General features: G+C 31.9%; 2 protein-coding genes across 2 annotated transcripts in view; one reads left to right on the forward strand and one right to left on the reverse strand.

Annotated features, from left to right (window-relative positions):
• Positions 1 to 18,209, reverse strand: part of LOC143248837 (V-type proton ATPase 21 kDa proteolipid subunit c''-like) — a 31,509-nt gene extending 13,300 nt beyond the window's left edge. The window contains exons 1-2 of the mRNA XM_076497668.1: positions 18,008 to 18,209; positions 12,493 to 12,541 (exon numbers count right to left, since the gene is read on the reverse strand). Of these exons, the coding sequence (XP_076353783.1) occupies positions 12,493 to 12,541; positions 18,008 to 18,074 (116 nt within the window). The 5' untranslated portion in view covers positions 18,075 to 18,209. The remainder of the gene's footprint in view (positions 1 to 12,492; positions 12,542 to 18,007) is intronic.
• Positions 18,210 to 18,443: 234 nt separating this feature from the next.
• On the forward strand, positions 18,444 to 20,832 carry LOC143248836 (RNA polymerase-associated protein RTF1 homolog). Its single transcript, XM_076497667.1, is given in 2 exon segments — positions 18,444 to 18,854; positions 18,856 to 20,832. Coding segments are annotated over 2 exon segments (2,121 nt in total). The 5' UTR covers positions 18,444 to 18,575; the 3' UTR covers positions 20,698 to 20,832.
• The last annotated feature ends 297 nt before the right edge of the window (positions 20,833 to 21,129 follow it).

The raw sequence follows: 21,129 nt of genomic DNA on the forward strand, positions 1-21,129 counted from the left end.
TGTCTACAGTATCTTCAGTTTTGTTTTCTTACTTTTTTTAATTATCCCTATTGGCAGGTTCTTAAATTCCTAATTTTTCATTCATCTTGGTTGCACCTTTTTTTTTTTAATGCTCGACTATGGGCAAATGATTACATGATATGCTAGCTAACTCTATACATCATAATGATAATAAACATAGCTAGTAGCTACCCGATATAGTTAATTATGATTTACTGTGATCATTAATACTTTTACAATAGGCTTAGTATATAATACATGGGTTTGTCTACACATATGCATACATTAAGTATTTGTACTATAAGGTTTGATACAGCAGGTGTATCTTCATAAAACTTGGTAGAGTCTTAGTAAAGATTACAAGTATTCTGAAATAAGAAAGCAAATTTTTTAATGAAATGTGTAACCTCTAAAATCTCCTAAATAAATTTAAATGTTTGTTTTCAGTAATACTTTATATTTTATGTTCTATACTCTTAACCATGTCAGGGCTGTCACATAACGGATCTCGTAACCATCATAAAAGAAAATTGGAAAATAAATAAATTGTGCTTTTCTTATGCTAGAATGACTGCATATTGTAACATAAAAATACAAATGTTTAGTGTAATTAGCTTAAGTCTCATAATACTATATATGAACATATATATTTGTTATTATACTGACCTTCCAGTCATGCTTACCTAACATTGCATAATTTGCATTGATGTAGTGTACGTGCACTCAGGTCACATATCCAATAACACAAAACTGACCTTTAGTCTTCCCTGTTTTGGCTGTGTTTTAGTGAACTAGTATTTTGTAACATACAGTTGCATTTCAATTATTATACATTATACACACACACACACACACACAGATTATTACTATTTAGAATTAAATTAAACTTATTTCTCTAAAAATATAGAAAAATAAACAAAGTAAAGCAAACAATTATCTCTTCTCACTATGACCTTTGTACTTGGTTGTTGCTGGACATAGATTGCTAACCCTTTTAAAATTTTGTACGTGGAGGATATCAAAAACCTTTTTTAGATTTCATATGTAAAGTTGAATAAACAAGAAAACAAATAACTACACTGATATAATAAAATTACACTATAATTTATTAAGCTTAAAACTAAGATTTATTTATGTTTTAAAAGATATGAAACTTTGAGCAGACTACAGACATGACCTACCATCTTGAAATTGCAGATCAAAAGAATGTGATAGCCTTTTCACAGATTAAAATGTCTGAGGAAACTACTCTGAGTACATTCTAAGCTGTTGATTGGTTATTCACATGTCATATATTGAAGTATGTATATATATATATATGTATATATAAGGGGTCATTTTAAAAAATGAAGAGAGATGACCGAGGCCACTAGTTGTTTGATTCAGTATGCAAGTGACATCTCAGTAAAACAAAAAGATACGAGGTGTTATTTTATATTTTAGCTTGTCAGTATTAGTAATTTGAGTTCTTGATTTGTACAAAAATATAGGACTTAGTATTTTGATGTCACAAACATATTTTTAAACAGTTCTGCATTCAACATACCACATGACTCACTAAAATCTACATTTAGGGTCATTCTTTTAATATTTACTTTTAAATCAATAAAACCTAATGATAACATCATTTAACCTAGAATTATGATGCATTTAATCTATGTAAAATATATAAAAAAGAAACTGCAATACTACAACCTTTGCAATATCTTATTTAGTATCCAAAAAAATATATGGGTGGAATATACCAAGTTTGTGTCATAGACTGGCAAGCTAATAATAATGAATTACAAATGGGCCATTTTATACAGATTTTCTTTTCTTCAAACTTTAATGTGCATTTTTATATGTTTACAGTTTTAGCAGTCAATAGTAAAGATTTTAAACTGTTATTTGAGCTGAATCTTTACTGTTTAAGGATCTTTCAGCTCAAAAATTCTATGAGGGTTTTGTGCAATCATTGCAGTCCCTATTATTTATATTTCCTATGTTTGTCTAAACTGCACTGGAATATTTAATATATTTGAGAGAAGTTTGTAAAAATTATGTTATCAGACAGTTATAATATACCTATGAATGGTTACACTATATAATAAAATGGTTAATATTTTTTTGTTCCTGAGCAGGAAGTGTTATTTCCTGATTGCTTATGCTCAAAGTACGTGGAAAAGACCTATTTTTCTCTTCAAACTTTGCTTTTTTGACTTGGGTAATGAAAGTTTCAAATTTACCCATTTTCCAGAACATTCCAGGTAGATTCAGTGCTGAGCAGCTGTTAGAGAATTTTCAAGAACCTTTCAGAATTTTCTAGAACTTTCCATAGTAATATATATATACAGGGGCTTACTGCTCACCCCTTCAGTTTCGTTCTAGCTGCCTAAGTAAACACGTAGACCTATCTGATTTTATCAAAGGGCATCAAGAGGCTGCAAGCATTCTCCTGATGCATTATACTATGTATGTGGCCAATTTATCAAGATGACAGCAAAAAAGTACTCTGTGACAGCATCTGCTAAAATGTGTGAAGCCTACAAGGCATATTTCAGCATGCCTGTCAGGGATCAAGACAAACCTTGGGCACCTCATTTTACCTGCAAGCACTGCAAAAATACTCTAGAAGATAAAGTGGACAATTTTTGCTTGCTTATATAGTAAGATTTTATATTATACAAATTTTAGACCTTTTAAACTTTAAATATTTTTAGGTGCACCTCAAAGAGGAACACAACAGCATCAAGACCTTGCTAGAAGCCTTGAAGTATGATGTGCATGGCTGGGAGGTTATCGTAGAATTCAAAATAGTGCCATTCCTGATGGATCTCCAAAGAGCCTTTACCAAGTTTCCTGTTATCTTTGCCTCTGGGACAGCAGAGACACTACAGCACACTACAACAGGAAGCACTGGCTACAATGGACCGAGTTCTCTGTGGTGAAGCACAATGTCAAGTGCAAACCACTAGCGGTCCTCCAGAAGGTGTTGGTCCAACCTTTACACATAAAATTGGGTATTGTGAAACAATTTGTTACAGCTCTTGATAAGGAATCTGTAGCCTTCAAGTACCTTCAAGACTGCTTCTCTAAGCTCTCCAAGGCAGAGGTCATAGCTGATGTCTTTGTCAGACCACAAATAAAGAAGATCCTGGAGTACACAGAATTCTCCAACAAGCTCAGTAAGAAGGAAAAAGAATCTTGGGGCAGCTTTATCACAGTGGTTTAGGACTTTTTGAGCAATCACAAGGCTGGAAATTATGTGAAACTGGTTGATGCTCTGGTGAAGAACTACAGCAAAATGGGCTGCAAGATCTCCCTGAAAGTCCATGTCCTTGATGCTCATCTTGATAAATTCAAGGAGAATATGGAAGCATACTCAGAGAAGCAAGGAAAGTGCTTCCACCAAGATATAATGGACTTCAAATGCTGCTATCAAAAAGTGTATAATGAAAACATGATGGGAGACTATATTTGGGGGGCTGATAAGTGAAAGTGATTTACATTATAGTCTCAAATTTCAAAAAATTACTCACTTCTAAACATTTTATTCATTTTTGTATAACTTAAATATAAATACATGTAAATATTGATTCATATGTTGTTTTATTCAGACCTTATGTAAAAGAAAATGTGCAAAATTGCCAGTTTTTATAAAGAAAATAGGTTAATTTCTAAATTTCATTATCCAGGTCACAAAAGAAAAGTTTGAAAGGAATAATGGCCATTTTCTGTACTTTTACAACATAAGCAATTAAGAAACAGCACATACTACCCAAGAATAAAATTTGCATTACATAAATAGCAGTAAAAACTGTGTTACATATAAGTATATAAATTTTTTCTTGTCTTTTATTATTTTTCTTATTTGATCACCATTTTTAATGTATTTCAATCCTTACTACTGATTTATTTTGCAAATATTGTAAATCTTGTCTATAACTTCATCTGATATTCAATATTAGTAGAAGACAAGTGTTAACACTAAGTTTTGGCATTTGTTTTACTTGATGGTTTCTCTGTTAACTCACTTATTCTAAAACCCTCTTTTCTGAATCTCAACAAGAAATAACATATGATGTGAATATACAAATTCATTGTAGCTGAATATAGTTAAAGTGGAACTTACACACAATCCTCCATTTAAACCTGACTTCAAACATTGCTGAAATAACTTTAAGGTAGAGTCACGTCAATTGTCAGCATCAGTTGCTTAAACAATCATATAAGTATAACTCCTGATTATTTACTTTTTTCTTTGTATTACTAGCTACTAATTACAAATTTTATGCATCATAAATTTTAGGTGAAAATTTATAGCCATCTTCATGGAGGTTCCAAATACTGACTGTAAGCCAGGATTGGATCCCCAGCTTCTTGTCAGAAAGGCTAATGTGCTATCCACACATCTATGATCTCTCCCATTAATATTTCAATCAGTACTAGGGTAATTTCATGATTTGTTCAATTCTTGCTAGGTTGATTGAGTGTATTATCAGTTCAAGTAGATGTGAAAGGCTTCTTATGTGGGTGGTTCATACCTCATTATTTTAATACATAGTCATCATCGTTGATATGATAGTGCAGAGAGTCCAGTATTAAGTCTTGTGTGTCTGTTATACCCATAAATTAACAATTTCCTAAGCTCATCTTCACTGACACTATAGCTATTTCTCAATCTTCAGGGTTTCCACTCTTTGCCCATCTAAGCATTAAGAATGTAGTATTTTATAATCCACTCAAATGTCTCGGACAACTTTTAATTTGCAAATTTCTTCAGCAACTTCAATGCACCTTCCATTTAGGTACTGAATGTAAGCACCTCATCTAATAAATAATTACTTTTTTTTTGAGATATAAACCAGCTTTTAGTGGGGAGGTAGGACAGGACAGTATCAGTGGAGATAAATATTATTGGAAATCCATTTTCAGTTTAGGAAAATGTTAACTTCCAGAACATTATTTCCATCCACTGACACTATAGTTACATTCAAATACTGAAAAGGCAGAGGAGCCAGTGCAGGCACGATCCACACAGAAAGCATCTGCATACATAAGGAATGTACCAAGAGACAAACAACTGATACAACAGTGAGTGAACCACGCTACATCCAGAACAGGTATGCTCATCATCTGGAACATACTTCCTATATCAAAGGTGTAATAGCATATCAGTAACTGACAATACAAACCACTTCCACTTAGATACCTAAGGCTCGTGGCTAGAGCTGCTAACCTGCAATGTTACACACACACAAATACATACATACATAAACTCTGATTCCATGCTAGCTTGTAGCCATAGAATGATGCATTTCACACCACCAGTATCCCAACAAGAAAGTAAGCATCATCTAAATGAATAAACTCTCTCATCCACCTAAAGAAGTCCAAAAGAGAACACTCCAGGCTTGGAATGATGGGATCATGCATGATGTACTTAACCAAAGGAACAGAACTCATCTGGTCTGGAACTGTGGTCTTATTATTAAGAGTTGTTAGAATTTTGAACTGATACCACCCATTATCATCTTTGGCTTCTCATCTTTTTTAGTTCTAATTTAGGAATATTGACTTGCAGTACTTCCTGACCCCCCTCTTTTAGTTCTCAGATCTAATGGTTCCCATAATAGGGCCCATTCGTATTCTGGATCATAGAATCAGGAGGACCAACAACAATGGCATTGGTGACTTTCCAAAAGCAAGGGATTGGCAGGAGATGATTACATCACTTTCTGAATGTTTAAAGCTCTTGCACTAGGGATCCATGGGTACTTTAGGTTCTGGTTTCAGGATTGGTCATTCAATTTACATCATCTTCACCATGTTGCCTTTTCACCTCCAACAGATCTATGGTGATACAGCTTTGTTCCCAGACCATAAGAAAGTGTTGGTCAAAACAGCAGTAGAGATGGTTTATCACATTCTTGTAGGATTTTATTCCTATTTATCTGTTGTATCCAAGAAGACAGAATATCCAATCATCAATCAATCTCAGAAAACAAAATGGGACAAAAAAAGGAGCTTCCTATAACTCCATGAGTGCATAAAATGATAAACAAACCTTTTCTAACAAAGCATATCTGTCCAAATAAATCCCAAGAACAGACAATTCAGAAAACCAAAGAAAAAATGGAAGATGATTTGTCTCAAAAAGTGATTACATTATCACATGAGGTACTTACATATGCAGTACCTAGATAGAGGGTGCATTGAAGTTGGTGGAGAAACTTACAACTTAAAATCTGCCAAAGGTATTTAAGAAGAGTACAAATGACTAGAAAAACCATTCTCAATGCACAGATGGGCAAAGAGTGGAAATTCTGGAAATTGAGAAATAGCTATAATGCCAGTAGATGGGTATTATGTTTTGGAATGCTTGGCTATTTGACCACTTCAATTATCCTCAAACTGGAATCCACTTTCACAAGAGATGCTGTTAATGGCATGTTTCTTTACCATTGTTTTGTGATTTATTGTTACTATCCTATCTTAATGCTGTTTGTATATCTTTTATGTTTTTAGAGACACATTTAAAATAGAGGAATACGCAAGTGTCTCTCCCACTTATTCTTGGTGTAGTATATTTTATTCTTTATAAATGGTTCAAAGTATCAGTTGCAAATGTATGTTTTATTAACTTTTTCCTTTGCATTACAAATAATGTTTGTTCTGGATACTAGGTAGTCTATGTTGACTTTCTTTATGCTGTTGAGGTGATTTGATTTACAGTCATGGAACATACTAATATCTATGGATTTTCTGGAAATTCATACAGTAACAATAACTGTTAAGTTTAGAAAAAAGAGCTTATCTTCAATTTATTTTGTGAAGTCTAGTACAAGAGATTGTCTTCAAATGGTTTATGAATATTGTAGTCTTTTGTGTAGTGTGGGAGGATAATATTATGAATGTGTCAGAGTACTTAAGAGTAGCTGTTTTGAAAACATTACCTCCATCATGTTCCATGAAGAGGAAAATATTGAGTACTGGTGATAGAAGTGAACCCTTTGCTAGGCTTTCTTGTGCTAGTAGTATTTATCTTCATGTCAAAAGATGTATTGATAAAGTTTGTTAGTTAGGTACATTTCTTAAGGGTTCTATCATTTCCAAGCTGTTGAGGAAATATTTCTAGTGCTTTAAGAGTTGGTATATAACTGAAGATGTTGGATATGTTGAGAGTAATCATTGCATCTCATGATGTTATGAAGATTTCTTTTATACCTTCTACAAAGTAGAGTGCTTTTATTAACATGTGACAATGTTTACTGGTTAATGGAAATATTGTATGCACAAGAAATTTAACTGAAAAGTGACATGGTGAATCTCTACAGTTCATTATGGGACAGATAGGATAGACTTGTTTATTTTCAGTGTACTATAGATGTCTGGGGTGATGTTGAGGTATTCTATTAGTTGTTTGTTTCTACTTCTGTTCTTTTCCAAGTCTTGAACCATTTAATTTTTCTGTATTTAGTTAAACTAGATGTTCTTCCAGTGGCCACCTTTAATATAGAATATGAAGCTTGATGGTGTATTCCTTTTTCCCATGATTGCAGTGATGTTACCTTGGTAAACTTTTAGGACTGTTGTGATTTTTCTTTATATTCCTGAAGGCAGTTTTGTTTCTCTTTAGTGTTATATTATAGTAGAAACTCCATTTTAAAATTTTCTGGACTGCTGATTTAGTTTTGATTCAGAATTCTTCCTTTTCAAATGTTAATTGTTAAAGTGAAGTACAATCCTTTGATTAATACCTCTGTTAATTGTTATTTACTTAAATTCATTGCTGTGAATCTAGAAACAGATAGCTTAAAGGCTTTCACTTTGAGAACTGATGAGTGAATTTAGTTTCTTATGAATTTCCTTAGTATGGAAGTATGTATGTTGATATGAAGGTTGAACAATTATTCATATCTTAATTGTCTATACTGTCTGTTGTATTGTACCACACAAAAAAATGGGAATACTACAAAAATAATGAAATACATATTGTCAGTTCTCACCTAACAGATACCATACTCAGTCAACCTAGCAAAGAAATCAACAAAACTGGATATCCCCCTTGAAACTATTCATATAGTTGATTCAAGTCCTAATGATGGAGTGGATAGAATTCCAGTCTCACTAATAAGACACCCAAGGATGAAATTCCAGTTCCTGCTGCCACACACAATCATTCTTATGACTTTAATTAGTCTTAAAGTAGTGGTGGGTAAAAGTTCTGAAATTCTGATAAAAGATGCTATGGAAAGTCATTAAAAGTTTAAAATAATATAACCAAGGTTTTAATTGGGGAAAGAAATCTTGTCTTATTAATCTTTGACATCCTTTAAAAGGTTACTGTTTATGTAGGTGAAAGTAAGGGTGCAAATTTAGTCTATTTGGATTTTTAGAAAGCATTTAACAAGGTGCCACATAACAGAGTTGTTAAGCAAAATTATTCTTAGAGGTGTAGGGGATAAATTGTCTCATTGGATAGAAAAGTAGCTTTAAGCAAGAAAGCAGAGGGTTTCATAAATGGAGTTCAGTCAAAATGGATTAATGTAACAAGTGAAGTACCTCAGAGCTCAGTGTTAGGTCCTTTGCTCTTTTTGATTTACATTAATGAAATTGATGAAGGAATAGACAGTTTATTTTTTAAACTTGGTAATGATATTTAGATTTTTGGTGGTGCTGATGATGACCGAAGAAGGTCAAAATATTGTTCGCTCCTCTACTAGTGTTTTCTTTACCCATACCAGCCATTTGTAAATAAATAATTCACACTTGGTTCTGTTCAGGTTGAGCTCCTTACCTGAGGAAGGACACTGAATTCCACGAAAAGGTTCAGAGGAGTGCTACTATGATGATAGATAGGATGGAAAGTTTGTTATACAAGGACAGATTAGATCTCTAAAATTGTTTCCTCTAGTTGTGATGCTTAACGCTATTAAGAAAAGTTATAGTGTTTGTGTATAACCCTTTTTGTCTTTCTTTCACACTTAATGGTTAAAATGGTAGGACGGGAACAAATATGAATTTTATCAGGGTATGAATCATCATTAGCTATGACAATTTTATAATTTCTAAGGAAGTTTACAAGATGGTTTCAGGAATATTCAAATTGCAAGTGATAGCTTTTCATTCTTTTTTTAATAGTTCAGTGAACTGAATAGTCTAGATGTACCAACAGGTCCTCAAATGCTATAACTAAAGACAGCAAGCAGCAGAGTAGTGGCAAAAATACACAGCATAAACTATTTAGTTTATAATAATAATAGTGAAAATTAGTTTATAATAACAATAGGGTCATTCCATGTCAAATCATCCAGGGGGCTGCAGGTGACCCCACAGAATGCCTTGAAAAAATTCACATGTGCTCATCTACCCATATAATGAAAAACTGCCAAAGATTAGATCAATATCTCTAATAGTTTCTGATTTACAGCCCTGTAAAATTTAATTTTTTTTATTTTTATTTTTGGCAAATTCATTTTTGGGCAATTTTGGCTGCTTAAAGCTGCAAGAGTAATGGTGGTAGAAGGCTGAAATTTGCTACACTGACTGAATTAATCTCACAGAATTCAAAAATGGTCTCAAACCAAGTGTTTATCTCTCTTAGGATTTTCATAGTGAGGCTGTAAAATCACCTGAAAACCCAAAATTGTAAAAAACATTGATTTATTTAATAAGCCATAGCTCAAACTTAATATGATACAAAGCTGAATTGTTTTCAAATTTCCTATAACATATCAGTTGATAAATCAGCAATTGTTGTAAGTCTATTAGATCTCCTGTAAAAAAAAAGTTGCATGCAACTTTATGATTTAGCTAAAAATAGCCCTACTTCAGGCCACAGTTTGACCATGTCACCAATTATTCATCCTTTTCAGATTTTTACCATATATTCTTACATCTCTAAATACGATATACAAAAAAAAAAATCAAGGTGTACAACCTACTTTTTGAGTTATAATTTGTTAAAGCATTCTCTGACTATACGTTTTTTACTTGAAAAAACAAACAAACTTCAATTCAGGTGTGTTACTGTGTGCAAATATATTCATACAATTTTGAATAAAATTATGAATCCCATTGAAGTATTCTAATCAGCCTTTACCATATATTCTTACATCTCTGAACATGATATTCAAGAAAATCAAGGTTGTGAAAAATAATAAATTAACAGGCAGCCTAATTAAAATAATTGATTTATTTGAATTACATATTTGTAAAAAAAAATTGGTTGTTTTGAAATGTTGAGATCTTATTGCTGCAATCAGTGTAGGAAACCATGGTCCCATTGATTGTTTCATTATTACTCAATTAATGTTTTACACAAAAATTCACTTCTGGTAAAAACTTTCACTTCAACTGAATATATAAATGCAATAAAGCTCAATGGGAAAAGTACCAAAAGTATTTGCCTATTCCTCAGCAAGCTGATATTAGTTTAACTTCAGATAAACAATATATCTGCAATATTAATTTAATTAATTATCATATACTGTATGACCAGTGACTTTTTTTCTTACATCATTCTGTTGGTAGTAGCAATGAAAGTGATGCTGCAGCAGCTCAAATAGGATCTAATGATAGCAATGACAATTATCAGCCAGGGAAATATATGGCATGCATATATGATCATGAATGGTATGTGGGAAACATAAAAGATAGATCAGAAGAACATTTTGATGTGTTGGTGTCATTTATGAAGAAATCAAGAAACAAACTGTTTTCATGGCCTGCAAGGTCACATAAAGATGAAAACTGGATTCCTTTCCAATATATTTCTTGTCTGATAAGTGCACCTACCATGCAAGGCAGCAGTGCTTGCCACTATGTTCTAAGTCAAAGTGATCTCAACATAATCAAACTCAAATTTCAGAAATTTATTCAAATGTCTGAACAAAGCAATGTTTATTTGATGTTGTTAAGGCTAATTTATCACCAAATCAGTTTTTGAAACATTTCATTGTCATGATTATTTCAGTTTGGTGTGACTATAATCTTTCTCAGTTATCCTCTGTTGTAGCACTGTGATCTTTGTGTCTGATATACCTTTGTATTTATTATACTATGAATCTTAAACCCAGCCATATCTGCATAACTGTAATGCATACACAATATATTTTCATTGGTATGTGATCTAACTAGTTATGCCAATAAACGTATTCAGAAATTAAATAATTGTTTCTTGTTTCTTACAACTTCATTATTTAACACTGTGAAAAACTGGTTAGAATATTTCATTGGGATTCATAAAATTCTGACAGGTATTTTTCAAAATTGTATGGATATAATTGCACACAGTAACACACCTGAACTGAATTTTGTTTTAAATAAAAAACGTATGGTCAGAGGATACTTTAAAAAACTCTAACTCAAAAAGTAGGTTGAACACCATCTTGATTTCTTTTGTAGATCATATTCAGATATGTAAGAGTATGGTAAAAATCTTAAAAGGCTGAATAACTGGTGACATGGTCAAACTGTGGCCCAAAGTATGGCTATTTTTAGCTAAGTCATAAAGTTGCATGCAACTACATTTTTTTACAGATCTAATATACTTTTAATTATAACAATTGCTGATTTATCAACTGATATGTTATAAAAAATTTGAAAAAAAAATCAGCTTTGTATCATATTGAGTCTTAGAGCTATGGCTTATTAAATAAACCAATGTTTTTTACAATTTTGGGTTTTCAGGTGGTTTTTACAGCCTCACTATGCAAATCCTAAGAGAGATAAACGTGGTTTGAGACCATTTTTGAATTCTGTGATATTAATTCAGTCAGTGTAGCAAATTTTAGCTTTCTACCACCATTACTCATACAGCTTTAAGCAGCCAAAGTTGCCTGAAAATGAATTTGCCAAAAATAAAAATAATTAAATTTTACAGGGCTGTGAATCAGAAACTATTAGAGATATTGATCTAATCTTTGGCAATTTTTCATTGTGTGGGTAGATGAGCACATGTGAATTTTTCAAGGCATTCTGAGGGGTCACCTGAAAAATTTTTCCAAAATCTGGATGATTTGACATGGAATGACCCAATATTGAAAAATTACTATCTAATTAATAAGAGACTTAGATGATCATATAGGTACTATCCACAACAATGGGCTGAGAGGTTATTGTTGTTTTCATATGTATTCTGTGTACTTTAGTTAAACTGTTTCTAGCTATCTTGGAACATTCAAATGTTACGATATTTCTGAAGGTGTGTGTGTGTGTGTGTGTGTGTGTGTGTGTGTGTGTGTGTGTGCGCATGATGCTTCTGTTTCAAGCATAAGACATTCTATGTAAACAAAGAATTTATAAAACTAGTTTGTTTCTACAGTTTTGTTACAATTTCTAATTGATAAGAACTACTCACTGTTCTGAACAAACTTTCCTGATAAATCAGATATTTTGAAGATTTTACAATGTCTGAAATCTGAAGATATACAATGTGTTGAAAGATTAATTTAACAATAACACTGGACTACTACACTAATTCTATGATTATCTTAAACACCATACCATGCAAAGTCAATTCTTTGTCCTCTTCCTGTTAAGACATAATACAGACCTGAAATCAAATAAGGAAACAAAGATGAGAAATATCTTTACAAGAAATTTGAGTTAGAAAAGAGTACTTCAAATGTTACAAGCTTTGAAAACACAGCTGATGATAGCTTTTCCTGAATGAAAAAGGTGTTTCATGTTTTGGGCAGCAGAAAAGAACCTAAATAAGAGACCTGTCCTTGGTCCAAAGATTTCTGTTGGTAGCACTGGGAACATTATAGATATACATAAACTATACTTAATCACATATTATTAAACACATGGGTGAATTCAGTAAGTTGACTGGAATCATTGATATCACTTCTTACACACAACTAGAATATAATTACGAGCTCAAAATACACACAAAATCAGTGCTCGAATTTGAAAACCATCCCATCTCACTTCTTTTCAGAAGGCCCCAAAAATCTCCCTGCAACTTTTTAGTAGACTGTAAGCTTCTCAGTAGGTAAAAGTACAAATAAAATATTCAGTTAACATTTGCTGGAAAGAAAAAGTAATCATTCTCCCTAAAATTTAATGTTAGAGCAAGGTAGCAATGAGACAAGATATAACTGATGAAGGTTATAAAATGACAAAAACCCTTTAACTCAAGTGCTTTGAAAAGGTGGACCTTTCTTCTTCAGTTTGTCCCTTAGGAAAAAATATCTACCTTTCAGAAGTGATTGGATTAGGGTTTTTCATTATTTCATATCAAGACTTTAACTTACATGTTTTTGACTTCATGAAGATTAGCATTTTTCATTATCTTACCTAATTTAACCTAGTAGGTTACTAATTTTTACATTTTAGTTACTTTTATGATAATAAAGAATACAAGAAAATTAGCAATTAGCTTCAAAGTTTCACAAACAATCTCACTTCCTCCTTCCCTTCAAGCAATGCATAAATCAGATTAATAAACATTGTTAAATATCCACAAGTGCCTTCTAAGTTTCTGCAATCACTTTTTATGAAAGCTCACACTGATCAAATGATGAATAGTTTGAAGCTACAAACTCTCGTAAGTACAGGATCAAGATTAAGTAGTTTTAAATAATTTATTTAGTATTTGTCTGAATGTTATATGAAAAATAACGTGTGCCATTTGGGATTCTTTTGGTTTTTTTCCAAATATACACAATACACACACACACACACACACACACAAATATGTATATAGTTTGTTAGATTTACTAATGGTATGAAAAATACTGAACAAATTTTTAACCTTTCTTTTAAATCAGACCTTGTGCAAAAATTTTGTAGTCTGGACAATTCACAATTTATTGTGTTCTGACAAACCTTGAAATGTAAGCTAATACTTCACCTCAATATTCGTGATGCCTCAGGAACTTTACCTTTTCTCATTTATATCAATTACACTGATTGAGATATAAATAATAAATCAGTAAAGTCTGATAATAAAACTAACAGTAAATTCTCTGGTATGTTTAGATGAACCAAAGCTGTAGATTGAATTAACTGGCGAGATAAACAAATAGTTGGTAAATGACCTTTAAAGACAATAAATACAGGATAATACAAAATCTGTAAAAAGATGGATGATTGGACTGAAAAGTGACTTGACAAGAAAATGTTAGAAACTTATTAATGAAATTTATTCAAACTAAATATATGTTACAAATGGCATGTTTAGGTCTTTGATCTTTCTGCCTTATGTTAATGATACTGACAAAGGCATAATTATTAAGTTGTTTGTGACATTAAATTCTTTCTTATTTCTAGCTGTACTGAGAATATTCAAGTACAAGAGAATGTCTTGGATCAAGTGGTAAATTGTACAAATTATTGGAAAAAATCTTTAATTAGATTAAGGAGAACAAGAAAAAGCCAAATGCTAAGCACTGATCCTTTTGGCACATCACTAAAACAAACGTGAAGGGGTATTCTGTTAATTTTTTTGTTTGTTAATCATCATTATTAGAGTTAAGCTCACTGTTTAAAATGTTGTTACAATTTGGTTAATTCACTTTGAAATTTTGGACCAACTTATCAATGAAGCAATTTTGCAGTCATAAGACTCCATCTTTTAAGCGACTTTCATTTCGTAGGTCTACACCTAATGAATCTGTTAGCAACAGCAGAGGAGTATCATGGAATGAGAGTCAACGTGTTGCTGAATTAGAGTTTGAAAATTGACCAAGTGCCTGCCAAAAATGTAAAAAAATAATGAATTTGATTTAGATGGTCTAGGTATAATATACACAAGATCATTTATACACTTGCACACCTTACGTATTTATATTATACCATTTGAGACTGTGTGCATGTTTGCACAACATTTGGTAGACTTTTATTGAAAATTTCAAATATTTTGTACACAAAAAAATAAGATTTTTTTTAATGAAGTATTTTTATTAAAGATTTGTTTGTAAAATAGTCTGTTTCATTACTAATCTGGAAATGAAGTGAGTTTCATGTTATGATTAAAAAACTATTATTTGTTTCAAAAATCTCAAATATTATTGGTGTAATCTCTAAAAATCTTCTAAATACATTTCATACATTTGTTTCCTGTAATACTTTATATTTTGTTGCTTATTTTCTGTACCCTAACTATGTTAGGTCTGTAAATTTGACCAACCTTGTAACCACCATTAAAACAAAATAAAAAAAATCAGGGAATAACTACAAATTATGTTTTTTCATTCTAGAATGACTATAAATGACTACTTACAAACACAAAAGTTTAGGGTAAACAAGATTCTTATTTCATATTCTAGTTGATCAAAATTAGTAATTTGAGTTCCATGCGTAAAATTTTAAGACGCTTAGCAACCTATGTCCAGAAACAACCAAGTGCAAAGGTTATAGAGGGAGGAGATAATTGTTTGCTTTACTTCTTGATTTATGGTTCTATATTTTAAGAAAAATAAGTGCAATAATTTATTTGTAAATATTGATAATTATATACATACATATAATAATTGAAATGTGACTGTATGTTACAAAATACTAGTTCACTAAAACAGTCAAGACAGAGAAGACTAAAGGTCAGTTTTGTGTTAAAAAATAATATATATACATGATTGTATATAGTTTTATGAGGCTAAAGCAAATTAGACTAAACATTTCTATTTTTATGTTACAATACGTAGTCATTCTAGCATTAAAAAAAAATCCCAATTTTCTTTTACGACGATTACGAGATCCATTAAGTGAAAGGCCCAATACAGAGTATAGAAAATAACACAAAATATAAATACTTACTGAAATCAAACATTTGAAATGTATTTAGGGTTTAGAGATTATGCAAATAATATTTGAGTTTTGGGATGAAGAATAGTTTTCTTGAACTATTACATAAAATCACTTTACATTCAGACTAGTAATGAAACAGACTATTTTTGCAAACAAATCTTCAGTAAAAATATTTCATCCAAAAATATTATTTCTTGTATACAAAATACTTGTAATCTTTACTAAAAGTCTAGCAAATTTTGTGAAGATATACATGTTGTATCAAATGTTATAGTGCATGGATGTAGACAAACTTGTCTATATTATACCCAGTCTGTTATGAAAGGGTTAAGTCAAACAATCAATCCTTTTTGACCACACCTGGGGTATTTTCACTTGGATATCATAAACTTTTATTAATACACACCAACAAACCAAAGCAAGTAAGAAAGTGAATCTCAACTGTAACCAACATAGTTTTTCAATTTTAATACAATTTTTCAGAACAAATACATATGTATACCTTACAGAACCAATCAGTTTCTTGACAATATATGATGGTAACTTTTCTTCTCGAAAACAGTTAATACTTTCCGTTATAGTAACAACATGAAAACTAAATTAACAGTTTCTTGTCATAACCCTTATACAATTAGCATAGCCATATCAAGCATCATTATTTATTATAATCACTTCAGTTAACACTGTGTGATGCTGAACACTTTATTTGAACAACTTAATATAATTTAGCAAATTTGTACTTAAAAGTTGACAATGAATACTGAATAATAACTGTACACCCATATGATTCTTTTGAAAATTATGCTAAAAAAGTGATAATCTAGTTTGCTTGGTTTAACCAATACTTGTATATCTGCATGGACAAAAACGAAACATGGTTCACTTTTACTCTTAAATAAAGATTTAGTAAATATTTTAAGACTGATAGCTCACATGATATTTTATGTAAGTATGTGCAATTTTTTTTGTCCAAATTGAGAGGTTTTTGATGAATAACTCTGCACAAGTGGCTTACATTTAGACCAAACATGACCCATAATTGTAGGCTATGAAGATCTTTCAGTTTACCAAATTTACAAACAATTCATAACAATTTATTTTTCTATCCAATAAATTTTCCATAATTTTGGTACAGAGAAAACAAAATAAGAAGAAATCAATAAAATTTGGAACTTTTATATTTTGTGTATTTCTTAATAGATTACCTTGAAGTTTGGTCTATAAACTTAAGAGTCAAGTTGAGCACATCCAGTGAAAACATGCAATAGGTTAGGTTACCACAGTTTGAGCTACAAAAGTTGGAAAAGTGCTAAACTATCACTCCTGTTAATAACACAGTGTTCTGCAGCTTGTTTTAGATGCACAAGACACTACTGCGAGTCTTGATCATATAAATTACAAATATCAGCAATAGACTACTTTACACTAATAGTTCTTGCTATAAAACACAACTGCGCTCATAGTTCGTAGCTTTTGTGAAGTGTGCTCACATTTCTAGGTAATATGGTACATGGGAATATTAGCAAAAAGCAGATGTAATTCTTGCATCTGGTTGCACAGTAAGAATAACAACCACCCCATACTTCTAGAAAGCCTCTCCACTTTCAGTGTTCACCTAACACTAAATAGTAACATCCACTTCTTCCTATTGTCATTAATGTAATCAATTGCATCTTTTAAGCCACCTTTAAGAAAGTACATGATATTTATTAGCATTTCAAAGATACAGTTTTTATATTTAAGCCTTTCTCTGTAACAGTTTCTCAGAACAATGTTATTTATCACAACGAGTACACTGCACGCTTTACCACACATTCCATTATAATTCATATTGTTATCCTTTAAGATCTCTACTTCCTAAACTTCCGATTGAATATGAAAACTCAATCAATGCAACTGTAATTTTCTGTAGATCGAATATTGACTACTCTTTTAGATATTAACGCTGACGATGGAATTTAAGAAAATTCCAAAACTTTCGTATTAAATATTTTTGGGTATAACTGTGTTTTAAACATTTATGATAAAATTTCGTTTTCTATTTGATGAATCAGTAACAAATACAATTAAAAAGTGTTGGAGCCCTAAACGCTGATCATTAATTTACGTACCTCAAACGTTACTTTTAACTTCTTTATAAAACTTTAATTTTTTTACAAAACGTACAGTTAGTTAAATTGAGCGACTTAAATGTTATTTCCATTGGTTTTATTGTATTTGTAAATACATTGCAATATGCTCATAAAAACTACATAATTTTGCTTACCAATCACAACGATCACAGAAAGCGTGGTAAGATAAACAATATTCTGTACGTATGCCAAAGTACCCATGATCACACCGCTTTTACAACCAATATAAATAATTAGATTCAAAACAACTTAATTGTGTCTACTTTAATTTATATTTTAAGTTTAACCTGCTTCGTTCACGAACATTTAATCTTGTGACTTAGATTACATATTCAAAACGTGATGTGTGAGAGGGGAAGGTATAACGAATTATCCTATAAAATAATTTAAATACATTTAGCACTTAACTTGACTATAAATCTAAATATGATTTTGATTTAAAAATACTTTATTTTGTACTTGTTCTTAAAGTACGAAGTTCGAGTAGGAGTTTAACTTACTTTTCAACTCCAAGCAATACCTAATTTGATCGCCTTTTATAAAATTCAAAACGAAAGGAAATAGGTGGCGCAGAAAACAAAGTGAGACGCCATTTACGAAAGTCGTAAGTGAACCCATATAATAGGTTTTAACTTTTAACGTAAGACCAAGTGTTGTTATTATTTGTCAGATATTTATAGTTGGTGTTGTTTAACATAAAAAATGAGTAAACGTAAGAACAGAGTTGTTATTGACTCCAGCAGTGAAGGCAGCGACAGTGGAGAAAACTTAGATGAAGAACTGTTGTCTCTTGCCAAAAGAAAACGTACAGATACTGGAAGCGATCGTGAAGAGACAGATGGAGCAAAACTGTCCAAAGTGGAAAATGTTGAAAAAACAACTACCAAGGAAAATGCTAAACATTTCAGTGAATCAGATTCAGAAACATCAGAGAGTGATGACGAATGGACTGTTAGTGGAAAAGGGAGTAATAAAACTAAGAAAAAAATCTCAGGCAAAATCAACACCAAAAACGAACACAAATCGAGAAAATACAAATACAAGTGAAAAAGATGCTAGCTCTGAACCAGAGGAAGGTGAAGTTTCTGATTCAGAAAGCGAAAATTCTGATGGCTCAGAAAGTGCAGTTTCTTCTTTTAATGAGGAAGAATTTAATGATGGTTATGATGAGAATTTGATGGGAGACGAGGAAGACCAAGCACGTTTAGCTCAGATGACAGAAAAAGAAAGGGAACAAGAACTGTTTAACAGAATCGAAAAGCGAGAAGTTTTAAGAACCAGATTTGAGATAGAAAAAAAACTGAGAATGGCAAAGAAAAAAGAGCAAAAAAGGAAGAAGGAGAAAAATGATGTAAAACTTAAGGTTGATGCGAGTTCTCGAAGTAAGGAAAGAAGGAGAAAAGTAGAGGAAAACAAAGATAAATTGGATAAAAAAGCCCAAGCTATAAAAGATCTTAAAGCTGAGAGGGAAAAGAAGAAAAAACAAGCTGAAATTCTTAATCAAAAAGAATTGGAATCAGATCAACAAAAAGAGGATGAAGAAGATGATGACGAACAAGAAGAAGAGACCCAGCAGACAGTTAAGTCAAAATTAAAGGCTAGTGATGTCTATTCAGATGATGATGAAGATGAAGGTAGCCAATCTGACCAAGACGAAGACAGTGGAGGGTCGTATCACTCGCGTAGTGAGGATGAGGAAGAAGATGCTAAAAAGCCACATTATATTTCAACAAGGGAAGAACTGAGCAAAATTCGACTTTCCAGGCATAAACTTGAAAGATGGGTACATGCACCATTTTTTGGCAAAACAGTAATTGGCTGCTTTGTCCGTATAGGCATTGGGACACATAATGGAAGGCCTGTATACAGAGTAGCTGAAATAACTGATGTTGTGGAAACTGGAAAAGTGTATCAGTTGGGGAATTCTCGTACAAATAAAGGGCTGAAGCTACGGCATGGAAGTCAAGAGCGAGTTTTTCGTCTTGAATTTGTCTCTAATCAAGACTTCACAGACACTGAATACTTTAAGTGGCATGAAGCTCTTGCATTGGATAATACTCCTTTGCCAACACTGGAGCATGTAAGTCAAAAACTAAAAGATATTGAGAAAGCTTTAAATTATGAATACCGAGAAGATGATATAGAGTCTATTGTTAAGGAAAAACAGCGGTTTAAAAAGAACCCCCATAACTATGCTATGAAGAAGACGCACTTATTGAAACTAAAAGAAATGGCAGAACAAAATGGTGATGAAGAAGAAGCACAGAAGCTAATTGGTGAGCTCGAGCAGCTTGAAGAAAGAGCTATCGAACTTGATAAAATGAGGACCAGTACAATTAGTGCAATAAGCTACATCAATGAACGTAACAGACAGAGAAACATCATGGAAGCTGAAAAAGCTATAATTGAAGAATCAAGACAACCAAGGGAAATTTCGGACGACCCGTTTACCAGGAGAAAGTGTGCTCCTACATTAGTAACAAAGACTCGTGAATCTGTTATAAATGCTGAAATTTTGAGAAAAATAGAACAACAAAGGATGCAGTTAAAGGAAAAGGAAGAAGAGGAAAGAAGAGAACTTAAAAAGGTTGAAGAAGAAGAACATTTAGATATTAAAAAAAATGATACTCAAGATCAAGTGAAGTCACGTACAGAAGAAGACCTTTTTTCAGCACATGATTTTGACATTAAAATTGATCTAGATGTTCCACTGTCGTCAAGTGCGACTTCAGGAGCTTCGAGAGTGTCGTCTGCTAATAAAGAGCATACACCAAGACGGTCCTTAAATCTGGAAGAGTACAAGAAACTTCGTGGATTAATTTAGAGTTCAAGTGGTCAGTGGACTGTAGTATTTTTATAGCTTCATAACTTGTGTAAAAAGATACCACTAATATTTTGTTATTTTTTGTGTTGATGTCGTTACTAATGTTCCTACATATTCAGGCTGTGTACATATTGTGTATGTTTATTGTTTAGGAAAGTTTTTTCCAAAGTGCATGCAACATCATTGTGATGTACAGTTTACACTTTGGATGCCTCCCCCTTGATGCTGTTTTTCTCGAGTCGTGTACATCAAATAACATGTAATGTTCATAATCAATACAGTACTGTTTGTGTTGTTTTTTTTAATTTAGTAAAGGGAAGAAATATGTTTTGATAGTTGGTGTACAAAAATATTTACAAGAGAGCATATTACAAACAATTGCTATAAGGTATCCATACTCAGTAGAGTCAAGGTTTAATATCAACTTGATAA

Source organism: Tachypleus tridentatus, chromosome 4 (assembly GCF_004210375.1).
Source record: "Tachypleus tridentatus isolate NWPU-2018 chromosome 4, ASM421037v1, whole genome shotgun sequence".
Classification (NCBI taxonomy): Eukaryota; Metazoa; Arthropoda; class Merostomata; order Xiphosura; family Limulidae; genus Tachypleus; species Tachypleus tridentatus.